The 27374-nt window shown below is 42.5% G+C and overlaps 2 protein-coding genes across 2 annotated transcripts; one reads left to right on the forward strand and one right to left on the reverse strand.

Moving 5' to 3' along the window:
* The first annotated feature begins 607 nt into the window (after nucleotides 1–607).
* LOC137909602 (mitogen-activated protein kinase-binding protein 1-like) lies at nucleotides 608–18317 on the forward strand. Its single transcript, XM_068754066.1, has 33 exons — nucleotides 608–709; nucleotides 1216–1307; nucleotides 2735–2798; nucleotides 2893–2946; nucleotides 3986–4156; nucleotides 4320–4457; nucleotides 4781–4963; nucleotides 5361–5521; nucleotides 5914–6103; nucleotides 6251–6382; nucleotides 6480–6655; nucleotides 6737–6828; nucleotides 6917–7042; nucleotides 7397–7467; nucleotides 9026–9147; nucleotides 9250–9325; nucleotides 9430–9541; nucleotides 9640–9703; nucleotides 9999–10109; nucleotides 10233–10387; nucleotides 10513–10550; nucleotides 11369–11560; nucleotides 11657–11778; nucleotides 11893–12020; nucleotides 12625–12792; nucleotides 13290–13371; nucleotides 14348–14491; nucleotides 14755–14933; nucleotides 15200–15781; nucleotides 15881–15944; nucleotides 16026–16114; nucleotides 16921–17006; nucleotides 18081–18317. Exons 1-33 carry the CDS (start codon nucleotides 608–610, stop codon nucleotides 18315–18317), a joined length of 4503 nt encoding a protein of 1500 aa, XP_068610167.1.
* An 832-nt stretch (nucleotides 18318–19149) lies between these two features.
* LOC137909423 (galectin-3-like) lies at nucleotides 19150–21689 on the reverse strand. The gene is made up of 5 exons (XM_068753878.1): nucleotides 21648–21689; nucleotides 20895–21473; nucleotides 20426–20514; nucleotides 20126–20297; nucleotides 19150–19645 (listed from the first exon to the last, which is right to left on the reverse strand). The coding sequence occupies exons 1-5, from the start codon at nucleotides 21687–21689 to the stop codon at nucleotides 19487–19489; spliced, it is 1041 nt and encodes a 346-aa protein (XP_068609979.1). The 3' UTR covers nucleotides 19150–19486.
* Nucleotides 21690–27374: the final 5685 nt, after the last annotated feature.

Consider the following 27374-nt stretch of genomic DNA (forward strand, 5'->3'; position numbering starts at 1 on the left):
ACAAGCAGTTTCACGCGCTTTTGTTCTCTTTTAGGGGGTTAACCCCGCCCACAATGCTTGGACAAAATTACTCAATGTCATCCTCTTATGCATGTTGGCAATTGTACTTAAAGATGATAATTAATGTACATCAGATAAAGTTGGACATGATAAATGAAGCGACACAACTCAGGCTTTTATTCTGATGGGTACCTAAACAATACAGGGAAGTCCAACTATTCACAGTAAAACGGCAAGGAAATTCCTTTCAGTAAACTTACACATAACTGATCCATTTAACTTTTATCACCCAATCAGCAGGTAAACAACGAGCTGTTCAAACAGTACCAGAGTGTTTAATCAGATTAAATGAAATGAGGTAGAACAGTGACAAAGCGTCCATTGATGTGATCATGCGGCCGATGCAGGTTGAGATTAGACCGGTGATGTCATCCACATAGCTCAACTGAATTTTTCTTCTCCAGTCGGTGCAGATCTCAGTTTCAGAGTAGAAGTGGTGGAGAGCAGCAGAGGTGCTTAAGAGTAAACCCACTCATGAGATTTGCGTCCACGTGTGCCTTTCAGCAGTTGACACTTGCCGGGCGGCTACCGCCGATCTGCCAACAAGATGCCAGGTGATGGAGTCACCATTAAGAGTCGCATCAGGAATCTGCTGCGCTCTCCATCCGCCAAGCACAAGAAGGACAAGAGAGGAAGTCTGACCAGCAAGGTATATTTTCAACACACAGGTTTTACAGCAGGCGGCCGCGCCACAGCTATATCCACGAGAGTTGCATGAACTTTAACCAATGTAGTAAATTGGTTAAGAACAAGCTATTGTTACTCATTCTTAAATTATGATGATGAAATTATGAAATACTTTATTTCCACCTTTTCATACAGTTGTAGGCTGGGATTGGCTCCAGCAGAGCCGTGACTCGCAAAGCAGAAGAGCGGAAGAAAATGGATAGATCTAATAATAACTGAGTGATAATCATGAAAATATAATAACCTTACTACAACTTTTAATTCCTTATTATAATGTTATTACAGTCCCATATGTCTTAGTGGGACATAACAGCCTCAGAATGCAGCAGACTAATCAATTACCGTAATTTATTTTTGCTTTGATTTTTTTAAACTTTCATCAAGAAAAGTCATCCCCTCTGCATGTGTTGGAGAATAATTCTACATGTGGTGTGACATTTTTAGAATCCCTGCTTTGCGTCTCTCCAGGTGACTTTAGAAAAGGTTCTCGGAATCACAGCTTCAGGAAACGCTGGTCTGGCCTGTGACCCCCGGTCTGGACTGGTTGCCTACCCTGCAGGGTAAGAGGGCAGGGAAAGAGACTGTATCTGCATCCTTATCTTCTCACCTGACCTTTGACACATCACATCACAGTACACTCGCTGCTTTCTTATCGCATCCACCTCGCACGGGTGTTAAGTGAGCAAAAATTGTGTTTGCGTTTTATCACTGCGTAATCTCAGAGGAGCCGAGGAGGGGAAGCCCGTGGGGCTTCTTCATCATAGAAACAGCAAAGCTTCTTTTTATCCCATCCTCAGGGAGGCTTCCTTTGGCTCTCCCACTCATGTTAAGAGCGTTATGTAGCATTATTCATTCTCTGCAAACAGTGACACTGGCTGTGTTAACTTGTTTATTGTAGAATAAATAAAAAACATGAGCTCGGCAGGTTGGAGGACTTACATCTGCAGCAGCGATGCTGAGAGCTCCTGCCACCGCCATGATAAAAGCAGTTTAGAAATGAGTGTGCTGGATCCCGTGGGGTTCAAGCAGAAACACCATACTGAGAATCCTTTGTTTCAAATCTCCAGCGGAATTAATACTAAGAAGGTCAAGGGCTATTTACTGAATTGTGTTTGGGAGTGTGTTCTTGTGATTGAACGCTTGAACAATGTGAGCACAAGGAGTGCACGTTTGTGTCTCATCTGTTTGACAATTTTTTTTCCAGGTTTCAAACTTTCCAAATTGGTCAAAATCAGGCAAATCTATACCTCACAGGAGCTTGAGCACGGCTATCGTGCTGCTCTTTTATTAGCAGGGAATAACAATGTTATGGTTGGAAATGTTTGAAAATGGAAAAGCATGATCTCCTGGATCAGGGATGAATCACCGAGAGCAGGTGAAAACGTAAATACCTCATGAACAAAGACATTACCTGTCAGAATACTGATACTAAGGTGCCCCGCCCCCTCCCCCCCCATTCACCTATTAATTCTTATTGCATCGAGACGGGATCTATCCGCGGTTGCTGTTCAGATAAGTTTCCAATTGCGTGTTTTTAATGCTGGAAACGCTTCTCACTGTCTGCTATCCTTGTATGTGTTTTTAGTTGCGATTTTCTTCACCATGCCATGACATTCTCTTATGAGTTAAAATGTGCCATCAGATAAAATTGAATGGCTGCTGGGCCTGGGAGGAATAAATGCATGAATGAGTTCCGTGTTATTATTATTATATTTCTGGCTGTCATCGTCTGGGGAGATTTTAACGGGTCACAGAACGAACAGCAGATGATTCAACATTGGCTTACTTCTAAAGTTATGAAGTTAAGAGCACACTGCTGAAATAGAGTTAAGCAATTCATCAGCTGACTTGAAAAAGTGTTATTTGATGTGTTTGTAATTTTTTTTGCAGATGCTTGGATTCAATGAATACAATGAGTGCAATGAATACATGGCAAACATGCTCCTGACATTTGTGCAGACTCTAACGGTGACTTCTGATCATGCAGGTGTGTAGTGGTTTTGCTGAACTCCAAGAAGAACAGACAGCACCATATTATCGCCTCAAGGCAAGTTGAAGAAGAAACAGACTCTGCTTTTAAAGTGTCAGAACATAATAAACACGGTTCCCACTGAGCTGCCTCTTTCTCTCTCCCCTCTCAGAAAGACCATCACAGCGCTGTCCTTCTCTCCTGACGGAAGGTACCTGGTCACAGGAGAGGTCAGCCCGCCAATCTGCTCACTTCTTCACCGTAGTCCATTTTGTTCACATGAATATAACATCCTCTCTTATATTTAGCTTTGATTTTGAGCATATTGTTCAAATGCACATTAATATCCAGACTTTCTGCCACTTACTCCCCCCCCCCCCCCCCCCCCACAGAATTCTATTATTTAATCAAATATCCAATTGGAATACTTTATTATTTGATGCACTTGTGAGGTAGGATCCCGGTAGGTAATGGGCCCAAATATTTGCTTCCCTCATGTTCAATGTCGAGCATCTGCTCGTTGTGTTGCAGTGGTGCATCAACACAACATCCTAATCCGCTTCAGCCAATCAAAAGCCGATTAAAGACTTCCCTGTGTAAGGCGGATGTGAACACAGCAGTTGCCATGACGGCAGAGAGCAAAGTTCAACAGAACAAACGCCACGAGGTTATGTTGTTCTGTTCCATTTTAAAACAAATCAAATGGTAGATATTTTAGGGTACACATAGTATATTTTATTTTTTAAATACTAAATGCAGCCAAATGATAATGCTAAATATTGATTAGATTGTACACAATCAGACTTGCTGTGGCTCCCTTTTCTTACCGGCATTGATCAAAACATCACAGCTCTGTCTAAAATAAAACGAGTCAGACAAGAAGGAAAGATCTGACACTCACTCTTTGACCAGGTCTTCTTGTGTGTTACTCGCTTTCATTCCTTTTACTTTGCTATGTAGCTGAGTCTTTGTCAACCATTCGGCTCGCGCTCCTCTCTGGCCTTTTCAAGGTCATTGTACCATATTAGAATAATAGACTGCACAAATAGCCTGCTGATCTTTTCATCCCTGAGAGAAAGTTGTGTGAATAGGTCAAGGCTGCAGTGAGTATACACAGAGGACTATCTCTCAGAGAGGTGGATAAACTGATCATTACTGTATGTTATCAGACCTGACTCTGTATAGCTCTCATTAGAACGAGCCCTTTCTTTAATGAGAATCGGGAGCTTTATCTCACTTAACCTTGTTATCCCTTTTCCTCCAAAACAGAGTGGTCGCCTTCCTTTGGTGAGGCTGTGGGACGTGGCAGAACAAAAGCAGATAGCGCAGCTCCAGACGCACAAATACGGCATCTCATGTGTGGCCTTCTCCCCCAATGGCAAATATATTGTCAGTGTGGGAACCCAGCATGACATGATTGTCAACGTTTGGGCGTGGAAGGTACGTCTCGCTCAATTGAAAGCACTCTCTCAGCAGCTGGCTGTCATAGCGTAGCATAAAGCTTTGGGGGGGGGGGGGCAACGAGCTGTGTAGCAAGTCAGAATGCGTTAAAGCGCACACACTAGGCTTGAATTTGAATGTGTGGTGTGATGATCTCTCGCAGAAAGATGTCATAGTGGCTGCCAACAAGGTGTCCAGTAAGGTGACAGGTGTGTCTTTCTCTGAGGACAGCTCCTACTTTGTAACTGTGGGGAACAGACATGTCAAATTCTGGTATCTGGACCACTGCAAGGCCAACAAGGTATTTAAACATTTACATGCACAGAATGAAAATTGCCCAGATTAGAAAAGCAATCACCAGTTCCTATTTTCATTGGTCTAATAAAATACTTCACATTACAGCTATTGAACTCACTTGTGATATGGAATGCAACATAATTAACATTTTTAGTCATTTTTTGTTGGTTTTAAAGCATCATGAATTTCTTCTTTAAAAAGTAAATTAAAAAAGAATTCCCACACACAAAACAAACATTTGAACAGGAATGGTATAAGGAGCAATGTCAACATACAGGGAAATAGTTTCAGGCGTAATTGTAACCAGTGTTCTGTGTTGGTGTTTAGTCCAGCGCCCCTGTTCCTCTGCTGGGACGCTCCGGGCTTCTGGGAGAGCTGAGGAACAACTTCTTCTGTGATGTGTCTTGTGGGCGGGGCTCTACGTCTGACTCCACCTTCTGCATTACCTCATCTGGTCTGCTGTGTGAGTTTAACAGCAAGAGGATGCTGGACAAGTGGGTGGACCTACAGGTAAGGGACCCTGATGAGAGGTCGTTCGGGCTCTGCCGTCTCTATTTCATTTGCTCCACGCCATACAGGCGTGGTGCAGGTGGTGTTGATTGGGCAATGACTTGTGTCTTTTGTCAGTGCCTTATTTACAGAGTGTTGTGGAACAGCAGTGCTTATTGTCAGCATCCAGCTGTGGCGTTTAATTAAGAGATGGGGATTAAGGTGTGTGGGTGTGTTGCTGCCTTCTGTCGAGGATCAGAGACGGATTAGCTACAGGAACTAAGACATGCACAGGATGCATTTAGAAGTTTTCCAGGATGCATTTATCCGACCGTGCAGCCTTTTTGCAGGTCTCACGCACCTTTTAAATGACCGCTGTCAAAATGACCTGACGTGCCATTGGTGTCCTGCCTTGTAGACCGGCGTGGCCCATTCTCTGTCTCTGTCTGAGGACGCGATCTTCTGTGGCTGTGCTGATGGAACAGTACGAGCCTTCAGTCCTGTTGACCTGCGCTGTGTTTGCACGCTACCTCGGCCACATCCGCTCAGCTCTGATGTCACCGCCGTCACCGAGGCCAGGTGAGGAAGAGCGCAGGAGTTCCTTGGCAGGGGTGTGCTGCATGCTGGAATTATCCCCGCTTATAGTGCACCCTGTCTCAAGTAGCAGGATCTCATAGTCCGAATAAATGTTTTTTTTTTCCTGTCTGAGAAAGTCAGTTGTGGGATTTATGAGAAAGGGGGCGGGGTTAAATGACTCATCCCAGTCAGTAATGATCCTATACAAATGATAGTTACTGTCAACTGGCAAAAATATACATTGTATATAATATAGTATGTTATAACAATATTCTATAGGGCTTAAAATTTATTGATATAATATTGGATTACTGAATAGTCCCATCAAAGTATGCATGTCCTACCCCTAATAATCCACTAACTGTCCCACGTGCTCTCTCTCTCTCTCGCATTAGTCACCTATTTTCCACCAAGCCGGACCCCCGTTACCCAGATACCATTGCTGTTACCTATGACCCCGTCAGCCACCGTCTCAGCTGTGTGTATAGTGACCACAGTTTGTACGTGTGGGACGTGAGAGATATCAACAGGGTGGGGAAGGTCCACTCTGCTCTCTACCATGCTGCCTGTGTCTGGGACCTGGAGGTAAACACTCAGGAGGAAGTGAAGGATGCTTAGCTCTTTAACAAGGATGCATGTTTCTCATTTATAATTATACACTCATAATTATAATATTCATTAGCAGCGCTATGTTCCTGAAAGCAACTTTACTCAGCTCTTATCCTTCCTCAGATGTTCCCAGATGTTTCCGGAGACTTGGGTTCTGGTTTGTCCTCGGGTGCATTCCTTAGTTGCTCAGCTGATAGCACCATCAGAGTGTGGCGAATGGATGATTGCACACGTTTTCAGAGCATCCTCAGCAGTGTGAGTTTGGCTTGAAGTGGCATACATCTATCTTCCTGTCAAGACAAAATGGTGACATTTCCAATGTTGAATTTCTTTAATCCACATTGTTCTGCAGGATCTACTTAATATAATCTACACAGATGGAAACATGAGCGCCTTGCTGGATCCAGACTGTGTGACAGATAAAACGGGGGATGGGCAGACAGCAGAAAACAGGATGGGCATCAGAACCATCTGCGTGAGTCCGGACGGCAAACACCTGGCATCCGGAGATCGCAATGGGATGTTGAGGTAGGACAAGAAGGCACAACCAAAATAATGGATTCACCAAGGTGACTGTCTCTAAAAAAAGTGCGAATGTATATGCTGCAGGGTTCATGACCTCAGCAGCATGGAGGAGGTTCTGAAAGTGGAGGCCCATGATGCTGAGATCCTCTGTCTTGAGTATAGTAAACCAGAAACAGGTCAGTTGCTGTGCAATGTGACATTCACATGCTACTTGTGCTTTTGCTGTTTATATGGCACGTGATTAACCTTTCCCATCACTGTCAGGCCTGAAGCTGTTGGCAACTGCGAGCAGGGACCGCCTGATCCATGTCTTGGATGCTGAGGATGACTACAGTCTGATGCAGACACTCGATGAGCACTCTTCATCCATAACAGCCGTCCGCTTTGCTGGTGAGCCACTTGAAGCATCTGAAAGCTAATCCCCGCTTTCATATCCATTCAGTCACACATAGATTCCCTCTTTTAATTCACGAGCACATGTTTGTTTAGCTAAAATATGTTGACTGTTCAGGAATGCTCAAGTAGAGTTTTTTTTTTGTTACACTCTATGGTTATTTTTATCTTTAATTTCATATTTGTATTAACATACGTATTCACTTTTTTTTTTCTTGGACTACACATTTTTTGGAAAACATTGGTCAATTAATGGTGACAAGCATATTTATTTTCATTCAGCCATGTGTAATTGAAGATTTTTTTTGTTTCAATTCAAGTGTTCAATGAAATGTAATCTTTGTCCTTCAGCCAGCGACGACAGCGTGAGGGTGATTAGCTGCGGAGCGGACAAGAGCATCTACTTCTACACTGCACATAAGGTAAGATGACACGTCGGAGAAAATTCAAGCTGCTCTCAGAACAGCCGTTATCTCAGGAGCAAAAGTTAGATCTTTCAAAATCCTTGAAAGTCATTTTTTCAACATGTAAAACCAAATGAATGCTCAGACAATTAGCCATATCAATAATCAATCATGCTCATATCAATAAAGCTCAAGAGACTGCATACTTGTAGCAATGGCAACTTCATTCATATATTCAGCGTAACATATCCCATACAGTTGTAAATTGCATGTTATATTCGTATACACTGAATTTCTGCTTAATTTAACTACACACATAGATCGAGAACAGAGCTGTAACGGTTGTTGTTATTTAATTAATGATTGAACCTTTCTGCTACGAGTTAGATGAGGAGACTGATGGAAATCGATGGCACTCCTAAGAGCTCATTGCCATGTAGCTTATGGGAAAGAATATTGGAAAGAGATGCAAATGGCTCTCCTGGCTCTGTCCGGCGTGGCACATTCTGCCTCTCAGCACCTCAGTACATCCCTAATCATTAACTCTTGTGCGTTTTGCCTTTCTAAAAAAAAACGCAATAAAATTATATATAAAAAAAGAATAAAACACTGGATAACATGGCCAACTTTTCCCAATTGGATTACCGGTAGTTTAGCTGAATCTTCTTTGAAACCGACATGACAGAGTTTACCTTCTAACAACCAAAAACAAGTTTCCAAAAGCAATTATCTGTGGCCATAAAAGATAAAATGAGAAGCTTGCCTTCATCCGAATTAATTCCTCATTTATGGTTGTTTTTTTTCAGGGCTGCTTTGAGGCCTTTAGCTTCTCTTTGTGAAACACAAAGGGAACGTTTGTGCTCGGATGTATAAATAAATGCTATTAAGGAGGAATCCATTGCAGCCTGGGATGCTGGATCTGCTTCTGGGTTGCTCGGTCAGTTTTCCCCTTCAGTTAGATTTGCATTAGTTGTAATATTCTTGCTGAACTTAAGACAGGATTCAGGCCACTGCAGTGACTCATGATCATCATGGAGCAGAATGAACACCAGCTTGTTAGTCCCCACTTAAACCTCTCCTGAGCATCCAGACATTTGTTGAGTGGCCGTTGTAGAAACTTGTTGTGACGGGTCTATGCTCCCAGAGAAAGTTTAAAGTTACTATTACTATTATTGTAATTCCTTAATCTCATCCACAGTTTGTCCAATACTCCTTTTAAATCAGCTGTAACTTTCTTTTTCCCATTTTTAATGCCTTTATTTGTCCTGGTTTTTGCTATTTTTTGTTGAGCACTTTGAGCAACTCTGTGTTCTATTTTGAATGTAATATAATATAAATATTAACTTAACAAACCGCCAAACAAAGAAAAACACTGCGCATCAAAGGTACAATTTTTTTTTTTTACATGAAATCGTGGCATGGCATTTTCCAGGCAGTCAAATCAAGAAGCTGTGAGCCGCTGTTTGGTTTCAGACTGTAGGTTTGAGCCTTTTCTCCAACTTTTGAGCCGCACCTTTCTCTTTAACGCCGGGGCCTCACTCCTCAGCACCGAGTTGACATCGTTTATATTTCACAGACTGACGGAGGAACCGAGTTCAGGCGTTCCCATCACCTGGTGAGGAAGACAACGCTGTACGACATGGCCGTAGACCCCACCTGCACGTACGCAGCTGTTGGTTGTCAGGACCGCCGCGTCAGGTGTGTGTCGGCAGGCGTATGCGTGTCTCAAAGTCTATGAGTTTTGTGATTCAAAATTCATCTGAGGAGACTATTTAAGGTTTCTTTTCCTCCTGCCTGCAGGATTTTCAACATCAGCAGTGGGAAACAGAAGAAACTCTACAAAGGATCACTGAGTGAGGATGGCAGTCTGCTCAGGGTAACCCCCCCCCCCCCTCCCCCCCACAGACTGCTCTCCACAAGCCTTTTCCTCCTCATTTATTCCAGTTGTTGGCTGTAAGTTTTTTGTTTTTTGGGGTCCAGGTCCAGCTTGATCCCTCGGGTCGGTACGTGGCCACCAGCTGCTCTGATAAAACCATCAGCATCTTTGACTTCCACACTGGGGAGTGTGTCGCCACCATGTTTGGCCACTCTGGTAACAAAACACACACCTAAGATTCACCGAAACACACCCGTAGGATTGATCATTTATCATACCAGGGAGCATAACATATCTGATATTTTGTTTCGCAGAGATTGTCACTGGGATGAAGTTCACAAACGACTGCAAGCATTTGATTTCTGCGTCAGGGGACAGGTGGGGGGAGATTGTCCTCTGATAGATTCACAGGAATAGGCATTCAAGTGCATTTGTATTAGTTCCACATTCAAAAAGAACACTTGAAAAAGCACTGAGGTATGAAATATAAGTAGGGCATCAGAATAAGACTAGCATGCAAAACCAGGACTGGAGCAGCACCCGCATTAAAATCATCTTCACCCTCTGTTGCCAGAGGAAATGAGCGGGGAAATGTGTTCGCAGACGGTTTCCTCAATAGTCAGGCTGAAATGAAATGTTGAATTTTTAATGCCTGAATGCTTTTATCTCCCAGCTGTATCTTTGTATGGCGACTGGCTCCAGAGCTAACAATCAGTATGAGAGAGAGGCTTTGTCAGCTCAGACAAAACGCAAACACCCCACCCCACCAGACCGCCATTCTCAGGTTACCACACACACACACCCCACCCCCAACTTCTATTCATTAAGTACATACAATCTATAATCCCGATGCTGATGACAAAGGATTTCAAGGAAAGTACTTATCATTTTAACTGTCCTCCTCCAGGAGAGCCCTGCACAGCGCCCCCGTTCTAAGTGCCCTGTCCTCTGACAGCGATGGCGAGCCCGAGGAGGAGGAAGGAGCGCACAACGATGAGCGCAATGACCCAGACGCCTCAAGCAGCACCTCGTCTGACAGCAGCCGTGGAGACGAGGACACAGGTGCTGTTCCATTTCCAATCCAAACAGAGCACTGACTCTAATCATTATGTTCTCAGACATTCATCTGACATTATCTGGCATTGCGTTCAAAACCTTTGATTATCCCGCTCTGTCATGCTTAACAGGTGGCTCAGATGAAGGAGAGGACTGTAAGCCGCTGGAGGTTGGTGGTTCGATTCAGCGACTGCCCATCAATCCATGCTGCGATTAAAATAGCTTCAACTCCATTTCAAAGAAAGGAAATAAAAAATCAATGTGAAGACAGGCGTTATCAGATGCTATGATGAGAGTAATCTTATCAGATTTGCATCTTAATTTTACCATGAAAATAAACTGGGCAGCATCTTTTGTACAGAATATGATAGATGGCAAAGAAGCATAAATACACTGAAGCAATTTGATGATAAATGGGACTTTAATCCAAAATAATCATACAACTGTTTTGTTTTTAACTTGTTTTCATGGCTTGCTTCAACTGAAATGTTAATAACTAGCATAATGTAATGCTTTTCTAATGTGTTTTTTGTGTGTGTACAATATTTCAGGAAAACTTGACAGTGCTAAAAGGCAAATCTCCACTTTATTCACTTCCTAAAATGTCCTTAATACATCGTTCGCAGCAGAATAGGCCATTAACGAACCCTTCATTTAATGACAATTACAAGTGCTTTATTGGGTATCTGTCTTCAGATGTGCTGAAGCAGCTCAAGGATCACACTGCCACACATTAAATCCTCTGTGATACTTCAGCGGAGAAATACCCTCCTGCTGAGCCTGAACAGTGATAAAAGCCTTATGAAATCTAGTCTCATCAACATAGCTGTGTGTAAGTGCTTAAAAACGAGACATAAACAACCTCACCAGAAATGTGCACAGCTGGTGCAAAATTGCCACATTTAATTATTGTCTATTTAAACTTCTAGAGCAGCTACCTGGTGGTTTTTTAAAATATTAATTACACCTCCTGTATATCCTTTCTAGCAACAGGTTGCAGGCCAGTTCTCTCCTGACTCCTCTAAGCCTCCTCGGAGGCGCTGGTCTCATCGTATGGGCTCTCTGGAGGTGATGGTTAAATCCATGCTGGACCGGAAGCAGCTGGAGATTTATGCTCAAAAGAAAATCTCCACTCATGACAGAGCGCTACAGAGCACCTCCAGCCTCCAAGATTCCATGGTAAGGAAGGATCCATGTCTGAGGGGGACAGAAGGAGTGGTATGCAGGGCTCCGCATGTGTACTAATTGCTCGCCTCAAATGTTCTGCATCTACAGTTGGAGGATCGAGGCAAGACACATCATCTCTGGCTCCATTCACACCGATCCAAACCCATTAAGGGGACTGACGGGATTGTGCAGTACCCCGAGGAAAGCGAGGAAAAAACACATCTGGGAAAGTAAATCCCCGCTCAGCAGTCACGGTTTCGCTGCAGTGAATGTGAATGAATGTGTCTTTCTATGCGTGGTTTGCTTTTCCTCAATGTGCTCGGCTCTGTCTGCTTTCGATACAGCAATGATGGCACGGTGAAGAAACAGCACTGCAGGATGCAAAGCCCGGGGTTTCAGAGTCGCAGCCTGGACAGTGCTTGCTCTCTGGGCTATGGCAGCATGCGATCCAGCCCAGACAATAAGTTGGATGGTGAGGTCTCACTGTAGGGACAGCTATAACAGGCAAAAATAACAAAAACAGCAAAAAGCACATCTAAAGTCACTTCTTTCAGAAGCAAGATTGGTTTGGTTGTTTTTTTTTTACTTTAGCACCCCTAGTGGACACTGCCAATTGGATTGTACTATTTTTTTTGCCTCAAACAAAACGAATACCTAAAAAAAACCCACTTTATTTCATTAAAAAGCAGAAATATTGTGCTGTTTTTATTATTTATTATTTAGTATTATTATTTACAAATTCTATAAAGTATTTACAAATTCCATAAATGCCCAAGTACTGGATTTGAAAAGAAAAGCTAAATTCTATATGAATGCCTGCAAATCCCTGCATATATTTAAGATGGTTCCCACTGAGAGGGATTTTGAGCACACAGTGACTAGGATTTTTTTCAGTTTCAGACCTGACAGAAATAAGTCTGATAATAATACCACATAAGTCTGCGTGTACTGGCTGCTCATTGGTTAAGGATTACCTGGTACCTACCTGCTATACCAAGTTGTTTTTTAAAGGCCTGTTTCTTTCTCCCTCATGTGCCTATACTGTACTTGCTCCTTTTCTTTTTGACATTCTGCAGATGTGGGGTCCCTTGGCCAGGAGAGCTCTGATGAGGAGAAAGAGGAGCAAGAGTCAGCGGTGACGATCATGGACGAGGCGCTGAGGACGGTGACCGGCGCTGCCGACCACAGCCAAGAAAACTTTCTTACACAGAACTTTGAGGCACTGGCAAAGAGCTGTAGCATGGGTAAGAGAGGCCAGCACTCAAATACTGCTAAATATTTGGGAAATATTTACCACAATATACATGTTCTGATACATGGTTATCTGCCAAACAACACTTATTTTTTCTGGGATCTTAACTGATCAACCTGCCAAACTAATGGTGGCAATAAAACTAGAGGATGTTCCAGTGCCAGACAAAGCGGTGTGGAATATTACCCTGAAAAGCAACATTTTCTGTTTTATGCTTTTTGTGTGTGTGTGTGTGTGTGTGTGTGTGGATTAAACAGACAAAATAGTGAGCTTTAGATACCGGTAGAAAGATTGTACAGTAGGTTTCTTTGGTACAACCAAAATAGAATAACTCGTTTTCTACTTCTGAAGCTAAGCTAACTGATGTGTAAAAAAACTGATTAGGCTTTAACGTCCACTTTCAGTTTCTCCTTTAGCTCTCTGTGTTGCTCCGTCGTCCGTCGCTCTCTGCTACGCCTCTGATTTCCCTTTTGCTCTTGTCTAATAAAGGGTGTCTGTCCACAGCCGAGCAGAGCAGAGTCCCGAGGCTCAGCATGTCTTCACGCTTCCTGGCCAGAGGACATAATAACAGGTACTGTTGACCACTTCAGACCGGTGTTTAGTCACAGCTATAATTGAGGACCCATGTGGATTCAGCCTCTGTTAGACTATCCGTTTATCATCCAAATCCAGCCAAGCTGTTAGTTTGAAATGGTATTTTTGCAGGAGATTGTATTCCAAGACACACACACACTCACTCACACACACACACACACACTCACTCACTCACTCACTCACTCACTCACTCACTCACTCGCTCACTCACTCACTAACTCACTCACTCACTCACTCGCTCATAATAACACGGTGAGAAGCAGCCTGGCCCAATCCAGAAGCAATAATATCCAACTTACTTGCGCATCTAAAACTCATGAAGCAAAACGTATCTTCCTTTCATTAAAAGCAACACGTTGTGGTTTAGGGTGGCTCGGTGATGTAGTGGTTAGCGCTGTTGCCTCACAGCAGGAAGGTACCGGGTCTGAATCCTATCTGAGCGGTTGTTTGTATGTTCTTCCAGTTTCCGTGTAGGTTTTCTGCCACTTCCAAAAACATTCAATTTAGGTAAATTGATTATTCCAAATTGTCCGTATTCGTCCGTACTCATAGTGTATGAGTGTGTGCGTGAATAGTGAATGTATGTGGCCCCACGATGTGCTGGAGACACATTTGGGGTGTATCCCCGCCTCTTGCCCATAGCAAGCTGGGATAGGTTCCAGCAACTCCCGTGACCCGCAAAGCGGAAAACTGGAAGCGAATGGATGGATGTTGTGGTTTAGAGGGGTTTATTCACCAGGATAGTGTGAATGTTTTCACTCTGTTTGGGAACATCTGGCTCTGACTTTATATTTAGCTCACAGAATAAATGGCAGGGAGTGTTAATAATGTTCTCATCTCACGCTGCACAAAATCAAAATAAGTGTATTTCTTAAATGTCAAACTATTCCGCCAACATCCTGTAAAGGAACACAATGTGCATTTTCATCACGTGTTTTTTATCTCTTGTGTAGAGACACGTCTCCCTTTACCAAAATGCACGAGAAGGAACAAGGCAGCTTCTCTGCTAAGCCTCCTGTGTCAAAGGTGCGGCCCTTGATGGAAGATTCCACAGGAAGCAGGACCCCCATCTCTCCTGGCAGGAGCAAGGGGCCAAAGTAAGAGGGGGGAAAGCAGACTATGAGCTGCTTGGTTTATTTTTAGGCAAGTGGTACTTTAGCAGACTTAGACTGATAAATCATACTGGTTTACAACCAGTGTATTTCTGCTGTTACTTAAAAATGAATAATGTATACAGGTAATTCAAAGCAGAGTGAAACTCCTGTTTTGTTGCACGCATGCAATTTATTTGTGTCATTTCTGTGATTGAGTAAGTCTATATGTGAAGGGATTTTAAAGCTGCCGTGTTGTTTATCAGCAGGGCAGCTGCTCCAGGCGGAGACTGTGCTCCTTCTCCTAAAACCTCGAAGAAGAAGAAGAAGACATCCTCAGGAACCCCCCCGTGGAGGTTGCCCAGTCCTCCATCCAAAGCTCTGCTGGTGTTGGACAGAACAACAAGTTTACAGAAATCCCACTCTGCCCTGAACCTGGCCTCAGACTGTAAATTTTATTTTGGATTTTTTTGATTTAATGTTATATTTTTGATGGCATCTTACTTCATAACTTACTTTTACTCCATTAGGTGGACACCGTGAGGCAATTGTCACTGCCTCTGGACTGCATTTAAATGTGATGTCAATTGGGAAATATGCAAATTGAGTTAGTCTGACTTTAGAAATGACCTTGAATTGATACTGATTCACTGTTGATTAATTCTGAGCAAGATACTATCGACTGATAATTCAATGTGATTTCTTTTCCTTCAGCTGCCTGCTCACCTGCACCTCCTAGTGACCAAAGTGAGACATGCAAGAGACCTCAGCAGCTATTCCTGGACTCTGTCACTGCCAGGCCATCCTTCGTCTGTTCTTCGCCCTCCTCTGGGTCCCCTCAGTCCCCACAGTCCCCGCCGTGGGAGAGCCCTAAACTCAGGTCTCAGCACTCGTACATGAACCCCACCGCCAGCTCCATGGCCAAAAGCAGCCGCTCCTCCTCACTGGGTGAGGGCATCCAGACAGGCAGTCCACCTTGCTCCCCCTCTTTAGCCAAGAGCATGAGGTCATGTGGGGAGTTGGAGGCCGACTCTCTGCTCGCTACGTCTTCTGTCTCACACTCGCCATGTCCTTTGCCAAGCAGTTCCTCCCCACCCTCTCCCCATGCTGCAGCGACACCCAGTCGTTTCGGGCAGAACATTCTGCCCTCTCGTATTCCTCTTCCTAGACAGCCTCTCAGCCCTCGCCGCAGCCTGGAGTCTGTGCCGAGCTCAAGTGGTTCCAGGGGCCTGGGGAGGGCTGCCGCTTCCGCCGTGGAGATTCAAAGTGATGCTATATCTAGACAAGGCAAACAAGGTTAGACAGCCAGCCACACGTTGCTAAAGTGACGCAGACACAGGGACAAGAAAGGAGCTAAACTGCGGATTATCGCGTGTAATATCTTTATGTTTGCAGAAGTGGCCGAGCATCTGCCTCTTAGTTCACCAGTGAAGAAGAACAGACCCTCAGTTTTAGAGAGGTACATTTTTCACACTCTTTTAATCTGACTCCTCAAAAGGTAGTTTTAACACAATCATTTATTTCCAACGTTTCCTCCCAGCGACAAAGAGCCAGGCCAGGCAGCGGCAGACCACGGGCGCCTTCTGGAATCACAAAAGGCCAAGACAGTTGATGCTGACCCACAGCCAGGTCCGTGTTAACCCGTCATTCCCGAGAACTCCTCCGCATCAATGCATTTCTTCATGCTGGTAGAGGGAAATGTGTCCCTTTGAGCTCTATTAGTGGAATATGGTGATGTCACCATTTGTAACATTAGCAACCACTGATCACCACAAACACATTTATGCCTCCGCAGAGGATGGACCCGCTCTATGTGGGACTCCTCATTTCATCCACATCAATAATAATATAATAATTAATAAAATACAAATATTTTAAAAAGAGCATATGAACGAAATTATTTGTTTTTTTCTCAGCAGAAAAAAAATATTACATTTACATAGAATGAAAGTTTCAATCAATATAACATATAGTTACAAGGAATTATTATTAAACATTATGCCCTGAGACTTAGAGCCGTACTTAGCCGAAGGGCCGTTTCAGTATATTTGCACACATTGCTCACTCAGTCAGGAAATGAAGGTGTAAAATCGTGTTGTTCGCACTTCTGCGCCTGCTGCTCATAGGTGATAACTGCCTGGCAAAGGCTGCAAACGGAATTTTAATATGTGGACACAGAAACCATAAATGCCATTAAGGGATGTCCCCTTCACATTTGTAAACGCAGCAGCAGGAGCTACGCTGTGAAATCATTATTTTCCAGAGTTTCTTATATCTGTGGTTTGGTGCCGCAGCCTCGGCACATCTTCCTCCGTTTCTGTTTATTCTTGCTTCATTTTCATCGTCTTTATTTTCTGTCTCTGCTCGAAGACTGTGCTCGTGTATATGCAACTCTGCATGAGCGTCCGACTTACCGCCTTCCGTTGTCTCCGCAGATCACTCTGTCACCTTGGAAATTTGTAGGCAGGCTGTCACTGAGCTTCACGACAGCCTGAGGAAGACTGTGATGCTTTACACTGCGGTCAGTGGATAGAAGCGGGAGAGACGTGGGGATAGGGAAGATGAAAGGAGAACAGGGAACGTTTTCATTTACGTAGAGAGATGGATGTTACTGATTATTTTTGTGTCATCTTTTTGCGATGCACTGTTTTGTCTTCTATGAATGCTGCAGTCTCTGGGGAAACCCTGATAATACAGCAACAATACCTTTTACATTATTGCAGTTGTGAAAGAAAAAGTCATTTAATTCAGTTATTAAAGCATTTTACATGCACAATTAATAGGTATTACCTACACCAAGGAGGCTATGGTTTACCTGTGTCTGTCTGTCTGTCAGTCTGTCCGTTAGCAAGATAACTCAAAGAGTTCTGGACGGATCTTGATGGAATTTTTGTGAACATTGCAGTCCATAGAGCTTCAAAATATGTTTCTCAATATCTCAGTTAATTATTGACTGATGTTTCTGGAATTTGACAGAGTCATGTAGGGGTGGGACCTCTATCTTTCCACCAAATTTCATATGGATTGGATCCGGTTTGCTGATACTGTCGCAATCCGGATTTCCCCATTTACTTCTAATGGAAGCGTTAAAAAAAATCTTATAAAATATGCATTGAATTCACTCACCTGTTACACATCTCACCTGATCAGCTCCTGTAGTAGTGGACAAACGGATTTGTTGAACCTGCAAAAGCTCTGGATCTAGATCAAGAAGAATCCGCCATTACTGAAAGTGTGCGCTTTGTGAATAACTTCTAAACCAATGATGATATCAACGTGAATCCTGTTACCAAAAGTTTGTTTTCATGGTTAAGGAATTCGACAATATAGATACAATAAATGCAGGGCCATTATTTTTGGTGTAAATCACAATATAGGGAGACTGAGATGCCCGGCGGACGTCTACGCTCTCCGAGTGCTTTTATGGTTGTTAGTAGCTATGAGTCAATTCCTGTTGCTATGGCTACATTTAACTGTTTTATGTTGAACCCTGCTTGTTTTATCTAGCATCTATCTGATCAGCAGATCCGTTAGAGAAAATTCCCCGATTACACTGCCTGCCTGTCATATTCACACATATTCTCTAAAACTATAGGTGCTAGGATCTGGTCAGCATCCCAGTGAAGATTGTCATGGAATGAGTGCCATCCTGCGTGACACCCTGCTGACAGTCAAGGCTGAGCTGGACTTTCTGCCTCATCCCACCTCACAGTGTGAAGGCCCCCGAATCGAGCAACAAGCCAGAGATGGAGACAAGGCCCTGGCGCTGTTGGAGCAGTATGCAGAGCTGCTGCTGAAGTCTGTGGAGAGGAGGCTGGACACAAAGACTTGAGGAGACGGATTGACGTTTTGCTGTGTTCATGTATGCACATGTGCAGTAGGAGCTGGGCTCATGCACGTACAGAAGCACTCTGAATTATTGCACATTTGCTATTTGCACAGAGATCGTTTGCCATGATAAGTGAATGAGTAAAAAAAAATGTTTTTCAAGTCACCATCGGGCTTCTTTGTATGTTTGGTCTGCTTTTAAAGTCAAACTTCACATGCATGGGTCACGACTCAATCGCTACAGAGGAACAAGGAGGGATCTACGTGAAGGGTACAGGAAGTCACTAAGGGCGCTGTTTCCCCGCTGCAGCATCAACATCTCACACTGAAAGAGATTTGGAATATGAGGCCTTGTCATGCACTTTCTTGTCTCAGACAAAAATGGACTTGTCCAGAAATGTGTCATGTAGTGATGATATTAATGCCCTGTGATTTTTATGAAAATATGTAACTTGAATTTGGATGACAGATTTTTGCAGACAATATTTGTATATATATATATATATGTATATTTATATAAATGCAAAGATTTTATCCTTTGTAGATCAAAACTTATTTTTCCTGTATTTGTATTACTTGTGTCTGATTGTGATTCCTATTAGTCCTGTGGTTCTGTCCTTTACTGTTTATGCATCGTATAAAGTTGACTTAAATAATTTTAATGGCCTGCAGGAGATGTTTTTTCTGTCTCTATTTTATCCTCTCTTTTTTTTGTTACCAGTTGCATTTCTCTCTTTTATACAAACAATAAAAACAACAGATTTTTTGGCTAAGATTTTATTCATGAGTCACCACAGATCCATAATAGACCTTGTTATTTTTATTTTTTTTGCCAGTATGATACATATAATATAATTTTTTCCATTAATAGCAATTTATTAATATAGAAACTATTGTACACAATAAATACAGTAGCAGTAGTATCTTCATATTGATAAAATAAAGCGGTTAGTGAATTAAATTGTTAGCAGTGGTAGAGGATGTACAATAGGTTGAGCTAATTGTGACCCATGTCTTTATTAAAACTGCATCACATGCTAAAACATATTACATCACTTCTTAACACCTCATGCTAACTAAAATGCACAATGTAAGATGTAGTCTGAAAAGAATGATTGTGTTTAATGTGTGTTTGTCATGTGTTGATTCATGACGTGCGATTGTGTGCGCTTCCTATGGCAGTGTCTCCACATTGATGTAGGTGAGGACCACGTCATGCAGGATGTTGATTCTGTCAATCTGGTTGAGCTCTCTGACGCGGTGTCGGAACTCAAATATGGGAATGTTGTTCACGGCCACCCGGAATGCTTCGTGAGAGCACAGGATCTTCATCTGTAACAGAGCACAACTTGTGAATTGATTAAACATGTGATCATAATTTATTAATGAATCCTCTAATTCATCCAATTACAGCAACCAGAAAGAAACGTGATGCATAATGATGATGATGATGATGGTTTCATGTCAGTTGAATTTTGTTCACCGCTTGACAATTATAGAGCAAGATTGTAGAAGAAGCCTTTGAGCCGACTTGGTATCGCTGCGACTAAACGTGCAACAGAGACTGTTTGACAGCTCTTCAGATTGGAAAACTCGCAGCTTGTAATGATGTCACTGAGATCCCCACTGACCTCCAGGGGCCTCCCTGCAGTATAGCAGCTCCCAAATCTAGGACCCTCGAGCACAAACAGCTTTCCAACCCATTCCTTTTTTTCCATCCGTGAGCCTGATGTTAACCATAAGAGAGTGACCTAGTGTCAGTTAAAGCCCTGCCTTTCTATCCATTACCTGACTCCTGTTCCTTGCACTCACCTCAAATGGGCTCCCCAGAGCGAAAGGAAAGGGCCCCTTCAGGTCTCTCTCCTCTGAGCCCCAGCGCTCGCCCAGTTTGTGGTTACGGACCACCACCTGCTTTCCTCCCTCGCTGAAGCGGGGGTTGATGTGAAAGGCAATGTCATTGCCTCTCAGAAAGTTGACTGTGAACCTGTTGGGGGACCAAATGTCATTAAATATAAGAATTGTGTCTATCCATCATCTTATTTTGTATAAACTATGCATCAAAAAATGAAAAAACAAACAAACATGTATGTTTGGAAAAGAAGGCATTCTCACATTTTAGCATTAGGTTTGACGTGGCCCAAGATGGTCATCATCATCTTGTCGTAGACCCCTCGGGCCAGGTTCAGGTTGTACGGTACACTCTAAATATCACGAGACAAAACAACCTAGCCTGTAAAACATGTATTTATGTGCATATCCATCTCTTTAAAGCGACAGCATATTTATTCAGTGACTTCTAATGGTGCTGTTGCAGATCGCATTCATAGAAAACTATGAAAGCTCGTCTCTTGAGCACTTTGTGTGCTCAGGGCCACTGTGGAAACATGGCACTGCAACATGGTGGGCGCTATGAAAAAGACCCTGCACCATCTGTGGCTGTAAAAGCTTAATTCTATGATGACAAAAACACAATTCGTAGTTTAGTTAGTACTATTGAAACTGGAATTATGAATAGTAGTAGTAGTACCTGACATCTCTGCAATCTATGAAAAGAAAATACAAGTTAGATGTTTTAACTCACAAGAGGTCCAGATGTGGGTGGATGCCAGTATTGAGGCATGAGAGATGGGTTCTGTCCGGGCCATCCCGACTGTCCTGGGTTATAGGGCCAACCAGGATGCGCTGGCCACCCCGGTATGTTGGGATGGATGGCTGGAGCCGTTGACGGGATTGGGACTTGGGTTGGGACTGGAATTAGTGCAGGGACTTGAACTGGAGCTTGTGGCTGGGGAAGCTGGCATTGGGTACCTGGCCAGTAAGGCTGACAGGGCTGCACTGGAGCAGGAGCCTGATGTTGAACCTGAGGCGGAGGTGGGACAGGAGCAGGTGCAGGTGACAAGGTTTGAGTCGGAGCTGGGTTTGAAATTGGTGTAGGCACAGAGATCTGGGCTGGTTGTGTCCCAGGCCAGCAGGGTGTATTGGGTTGTCCAGGCCAGCAGGGTGCATTGGGTTGTCCAGGCCAGCAGGGTGTATTGGGTTGTCCAGGCCAGCAGGGTGCAGGCTGCAAAGGCTGCCCTGACCATGCAGGGAACCCAGCTCCGGATGGCGCCTGTGGGGCAGAACCAGCAGACGGGCAGCTGCCACACAGAGCATCAGAATGCTGAGAGGGCGGAGGAGAGGGGTCAGGGGCCAGTACAGAAATATGGGGAAGAGAGAGAGTGGACAGGATGGAAGACACCAACTTGCAGTTGCAAACATTTGACATAAGCAAAGATTTAAACATTTACATTTAGATGTGGAGAAAAATAGCTGCAATGATTGGCATCATTCTTACCAGAGTAGAGATCTGATGATTTGATGAGTTACTTACATCCATGCTGCCTGCCAAAGCAAGAGTGCTTTTAATTGTTTATTTAAAATAGCCAAAAAACTCTCAGAGCACAACAAAAAGTTTGTGATTACAAACATAAAACGAATTATCATTATATGGAAACCTACAGCCTGAATCTTAAAAAAAAAGAAGACGAGAAAGCTAAAAACTAAAGATGCCGCACCGTAAAGTAGTTCTGTCTGTGTCCACTTTTTTTTTTTAAGATGCCAGTGTCAGCTGATGATGTATACTGGATGATTGTGTGTCGCCACATAGACATGCATTGTCAACCCATGGAATGTATTAATTAAAAGATGACAATAGAAAACATCCCGAGTCATGCAGAAAACACAAGTCATGAAACCAACGAGCACTTAGAGAAGAATGTGCAGTGACAATGATTCCCGGTTTTCAGGTTAAACCGCAAGTAAAGTCGCTCTTGTGACTGAAAATTAAATCACTGCTGCTACATTCCTCAGCTATCTTTCTATTTCATGCCTTGAACTGATGTTTAATTTCCCCCCTGAAGAAAAACAAATTAAATCTATATTATTAACAAATCATAAATGTAGAAATGATTGGTCGATGTGTGTGTGTGTGTGTGTGTGTGTGTGTGTTTGTGTGTTCATCAATTTGTCACTTGAGTTAGATTACAGCCTTACTAAAGACTGAGTCTATAGCACATGTGCATGAATATAAATTCTGTCTGTAATCAAATCTGTTACACACATTAATTCATTTGGTGCAACAATGTACTACAAATATCTTTTACACTAAAACAGAACCTAAACTGAGACTATATAATCATTTCATATAGTAAGACCTTGTAATTCAGACATTTTGGATCTGATCTATAGAAATATCAAATCTTGTAAAAGGTGTCACAGAAAAGATTAAGACTGGCCATTATTACCTTTTCTTTTCTTTGATCCTCTGGTGAACACGGGAGCAGGTTGCCGGCTGAGGTGTCAATCAATCTGCTTGCAGCCAAGCACATCGAAACACTCTTTTATAGACCTCAACTCTCGGACCGCTTGGCCACTCCTCGCCTCATCACTCCTTTGGCCCCCCCAAAAAAAATCACCTCCCCCACGCGTCACAAAATTCATGTACATTTTAAACCCGTGTTGGCAATTTGGCATCATTCCTATCTGTTTCCTTTCCGTTACCCAAGATAATGATTTTCCACACCTCAGGTTTTAATACAAATTGTGATTGTCTAATAAAATTGAAAGAAAGGCAATTAAATTGGATTGGAAGAGAGAAGGAGCCCAGTCATCTGGAAGTATTATCAATTATTGAAATATACAGACTTTGTAAAATGTTATAGTCTCGCGTCGGATGGCAATCTCTGTTTTTGCCTGACGACACGTTGACAATGACACCCTGGCATGTTTTTTGTTTTTGTTTTGCTGTGGTTTCCTTCACTGCTGGGCAGTCATGGGACTGTGTAATAGATCTGTCTATAATAGAAGTCACGACTCACTTCTGTTCAGGTTCAGCTTCAGGTTCAATGCATTTCATCTAGTTATGGATATAGCTGTTCATTTATTTTCTCAATGGAAAAATGGTGGAATGAATCAAAAGAGCAAACTGTTGGTCAAACTGTGATGAGTAAATCCACACATAATCATCCAATAAATCTCTCGGGGCAACAAATGCATAACAAATGACAACAGAGTTTCACTGGTTGTCTTCACACCCTTATTAGATTAGGCATCATCATAGCTAAAAAAAAAAGAAAATGTGAGGAACTGCAGAACCGCTTCAAATTTTATGACTTATTTGTACAAGAATTTAGCACATGACATTTATCCACCTTAAATTAAATTATAAATATGTACCATGTGCTAAAGTTACAATGTAAAATGTAAAAAAAGATCTGTTATTAGCATTAGTAGAACACTTATATGTTAATATCAAACGTTGTTTCTTATAACAATGTCACTGGGATATAAACCACTGAAATAATGAAAATATTTTTAAAGATACGGAAACATTTTGAGGTTCTGCACATATTCAATCTACACAGTATGCCTTATGGAAATCATTCCATTTTTGTGTACTGCATTATTCGTTCAAGTTCAACACGAGGTGTTTATCTAAGATACTGCTTTCTAAGATCATTTTATTTTTAGTTTAATTGGTCTTTTACACCTTCTATTTTATTTTGTACTTACTTTAAATTTACATTCTGTATTTATTTAAGAGTGATTCTATCAATGTGCACTCCTTTGTGCTGAAATCTCATCTCGTCAATCTCTGCAGATATACTGTTTTAAAAAAGCCAAAGCCAACAGCAATGTGACAGTCGGCAACTGTGAGAAAATGTAGAGCCTTTGGTTTTGTGTGTGTGTGTGTGTGTGTGTGGCAGCACTTGAATCTGTTGAACTGAGCATCTGGTCTGATTGCACCCTAATGTCTCATCATCTCTTACAAACCATTACAAGGCAAATTGTGCATTTCTTTTATTATCTTTTTTAACTGATTTTTAATTGTTTCCATAATTAAACAATGATCAGATAATTTTTTTGCCATTCATTACAGGGACCATTGTTTGTCACAGAAAACAGCAGACGTTTGCATATTGATCAAATGATGCCAGCTGAATAAATAAAGCTGGCGTTTCACGCATGACATTTAAAATACCATTAAAATTCTGATGAGTACGACTTAAAGAGGCACTAATCTAGATCTCTTTTGAGTAAAAAAATAAATAAAATAAAATCATAATGTGAACGAGGTTTGCGAATGTGCAAAGAATGATAACATTTGCATGATAAGATCCGTAGGTCATCTCATTTTTTTTAAACTCTTTCATTGTTGCTGTTCTGTCCATTTGTTCTTCACTGCTTTCACCAGCCTGGATCTCAGCTGCAGTGGGCGGCTGTTCTGATCTAAGAACAGTATCTGCCAGCACCTAAAGGCATCCGACAAGGTAAGACAAGAGCTGGTGGACACTGTGGAGTATTAGCTGCTAGACAAGATAAACAATTCAACCACAACAAGCTTGCTGTCAATAAATGCCAACGCTCTGTTCTTGGAATTATATTTGCTTGCTATCTCCTCCTAATCTGTTTTAACTGATTGGTTTCCTCACAACAGACAAGGCCTCTCCCGAGACACACACACACAAACACACACACACGCACACACACACACACACACACGCACACACAGACATATGCACACTATGGACGATTTGGCTGATTAAAAGTTTATATTATAATTATAATTATAATTACTTTTTTATTAGAAAGAATGCTCAGCTGTAGTCAGAGTTGTGGAAATGGGGGCTTTATTGTTGAATAACCTGTGGCAGTGTGCTGCAAGATGCTTACGTGCTGCAGCAATGAAGGGAAATAGAGTAAATCATGGAGCATGTGTAAGAGAGAATGTTTTTGTTCCAGGTCCAAAAATATTACTCACACAAACATGGACTTCACCAACATAATTTCAGATGTACAAACATTAACCAGTGTTCTTCCACAATCCACCACTAGATGGAGTCAAGGTCTCACAAGGATGACAGTAGTCATGAAGGCAGTGCTCTCTGACAGAAGGACTGCATGAGTTTGTAATCTGTTCATATATATTATCATTTGACCTCATCACAGACATCACAACAAACCCTTGTGCAGGCACAGACGGTAACAGCGTAGTTATAATTGGGAAAATATTTAAGAATGCAGTACAAGTACGTGTGTAGTATCATGCACCGTTGAATACGAAGTGTAGATTGATCGTCAGCGCAAACTTTGTTGTTTAAGTTGTTTAAGAAATCATTGACATGTAAGATGGCGGCATAGTGGCGCAGTGGGTGGCGCTGTCACCTCACAGCAAAAAAAGGTTTCAGGTTCAAATCCTACTTGGGGCCTTTTCTGTGAGGAGTTTGCATGTCCTCCCTATGTCTGGGTGCGTCCACCAAAATCACATTTACTAAATTGTCCGTAGGTGTGATTGTGTGAATGATTGTCTGTGTATGGCCTTGCGATGAACTGGTGGCTTGTCCAGCGTGTACCCCGTCACTCATTTGCCACCTTTCGTAGGCAGTATTACTCCTGAACATTTATATGGCAGCCATAGTTACTATAGCTACATCCGTATATCCAATATTTTAGTTAACATACTGTAAAGATCTTTCTTTAAACTTTTCAAAGGGATATGAAATAAAATGAACACTTTGACTTGCTGATACTCTTAAATGTTTGATATCATGGCATTAAAAATGTAGATGATCTATTATGTAATTTTATTGGAGTAAGAGTCTGTGCTCCTTATGAATTATTTTAACTGTTTTTTTTTTTTTTTTAATGTAATTGGAATACTCAATGTAGAATTTATACAGTGTCATTCAAGTTATTGGTGGAAAAATGTTAGCATCATTATCCGCTTCTACGGATTCCAAAATCAGCACATACAAATGATCAAAAACGCAAACCTTCAATAAAAAACGGATTTTTTTATTGAAGCCCCTTCCACCATCGGAACTTTAAATGGGTGACAACACCCGGAAGTTAACGACGTCGGCAGATTCGGCGCAGTTTGAGTTATTTTTAAGATGCAAGAAAACCTTGATAAAAAATTGATAGTTTTTATTGGAATTTAATTACTGAATTTGTCAACAATATTTTCAGCACAATATTTGACAGACGTCGTCAACGAGCGGCTGACTACTGCTGCTGAGGAACTGCTCAGAGGTTGTTGTTTTTAATCCATCGCTGCACAGTGTTCTTTCGCGGATGTGACGTGTGATTAGAGCGCGCAATGAATTATGGGACTGTTTGGGGGGCATTTCCTTTCAGTGTTCAAACAGTGACAGACCTGGGATCTGTGGCCGATAAGGAGGAATAAACGTTTTAGAGAGACTGTGGACCCCTTTCTGCTACCACGAGCCCCCTGAACCGAACATTCACCCTCGTTGGGGTGAATGTTCGGTTCCCCTCAGAGGATGAGCCGTTTGTATTCACTGTGGCTGCGCACTGCCTCCTGAGATGGAGCAAAATAAACACGCACACACTTTAATCTGTCTTTATTATGATGTTAAGTGTCAGTGATACACGATATATCCATTAATTTGAACTAAACTACATAAATGTACAGACTTCCTTGTTTTCTTTTCAGGAAACCTCAAACGCAACTATTAGAGAATTGAATGTAGTTCATCCAATTGCGTTATTTGTTTGAATTGCTCCAACGTCGCACCGCGTCTCGTCCAGAAACCGCTGCACTGGGAAAATCAGAAGGGAGTCCTAATAATAATAACAATAATAATAATAAAAAGCTTTTATTGAATTTACAGCCGAGAAGCAAAGTTACCGAAGCTTGCCCGTGCTCTGACACACAGGCGCGCATCCAGAGCGCTCCCCGCCGCCGTGAACTGCGCTCCTCCGTTCGCTGCCTTTAACGACCCGGATGTAACGCACAGGACCGCACAATCCGTCCTCAGCGATAATAACATGGCGGTGGCAGAGACATAACGGTGCGCACCAACCCTAATAGCCACAATAGCGGACCAAAAATAAGCAACGGATCATGTGAGCTCTGCCACGCCGAGACAAGTGCGGGTAGGTGCGGATCATTGTATTTGCTCTCCGGGCGTAGACATGGCTGCTGCCTCTTATTATCACAGGGATGGATGCGATGCTTGTCTGGGGCTTTAGTTGTTCCCTGTCTCTGTGCGTGCGGGTT

Source organism: Brachionichthys hirsutus, chromosome 20, assembly GCF_040956055.1.
Source record: "Brachionichthys hirsutus isolate HB-005 chromosome 20, CSIRO-AGI_Bhir_v1, whole genome shotgun sequence".
Lineage (NCBI taxonomy): Eukaryota > Metazoa > Chordata > Actinopteri > Lophiiformes > Brachionichthyidae > Brachionichthys > Brachionichthys hirsutus.

Excerpts from the sequence above, each read along its gene's own strand:
- LOC137909602 (XM_068754066.1), top strand. The coding sequence starts at position 608 with ATGCCAGGTGATGGAGTCACCATTAAGAGTCGCATCAGGAATCTGCTG. Across the intron at positions 9,326-9,429 it reads AGGATGGCAGTCTGCTCAGG|GTCCAGCTTGATCCCTCGGG; the intron begins GTAACCCCCCCC and ends TTTGGGGTCCAG. Across the intron at positions 14,492-14,754 it reads GGCAGGAGCAAGGGGCCAAA|GGCAGCTGCTCCAGGCGGAG; the intron begins GTAAGAGGGGGG and ends GTTTATCAGCAG.
- LOC137909423 (XM_068753878.1), bottom strand. The coding sequence starts at position 21,689 with ATGGATGTAAGTAACTCATCAAATCATCAGATCTCTACTCTG. Across the intron at positions 20,515-20,894 it reads CACCCACATCTGGACCTCTT|AGTGTACCGTACAACCTGAA; the intron begins GTGAGTTAAAAC and ends CGTGATATTTAG. Across the intron at positions 19,646-20,125 it reads CTCTGGGGAGCCCATTTGAG|ATGAAGATCCTGTGCTCTCA; the intron begins GTGAGTGCAAGG and ends GCTCTGTTACAG.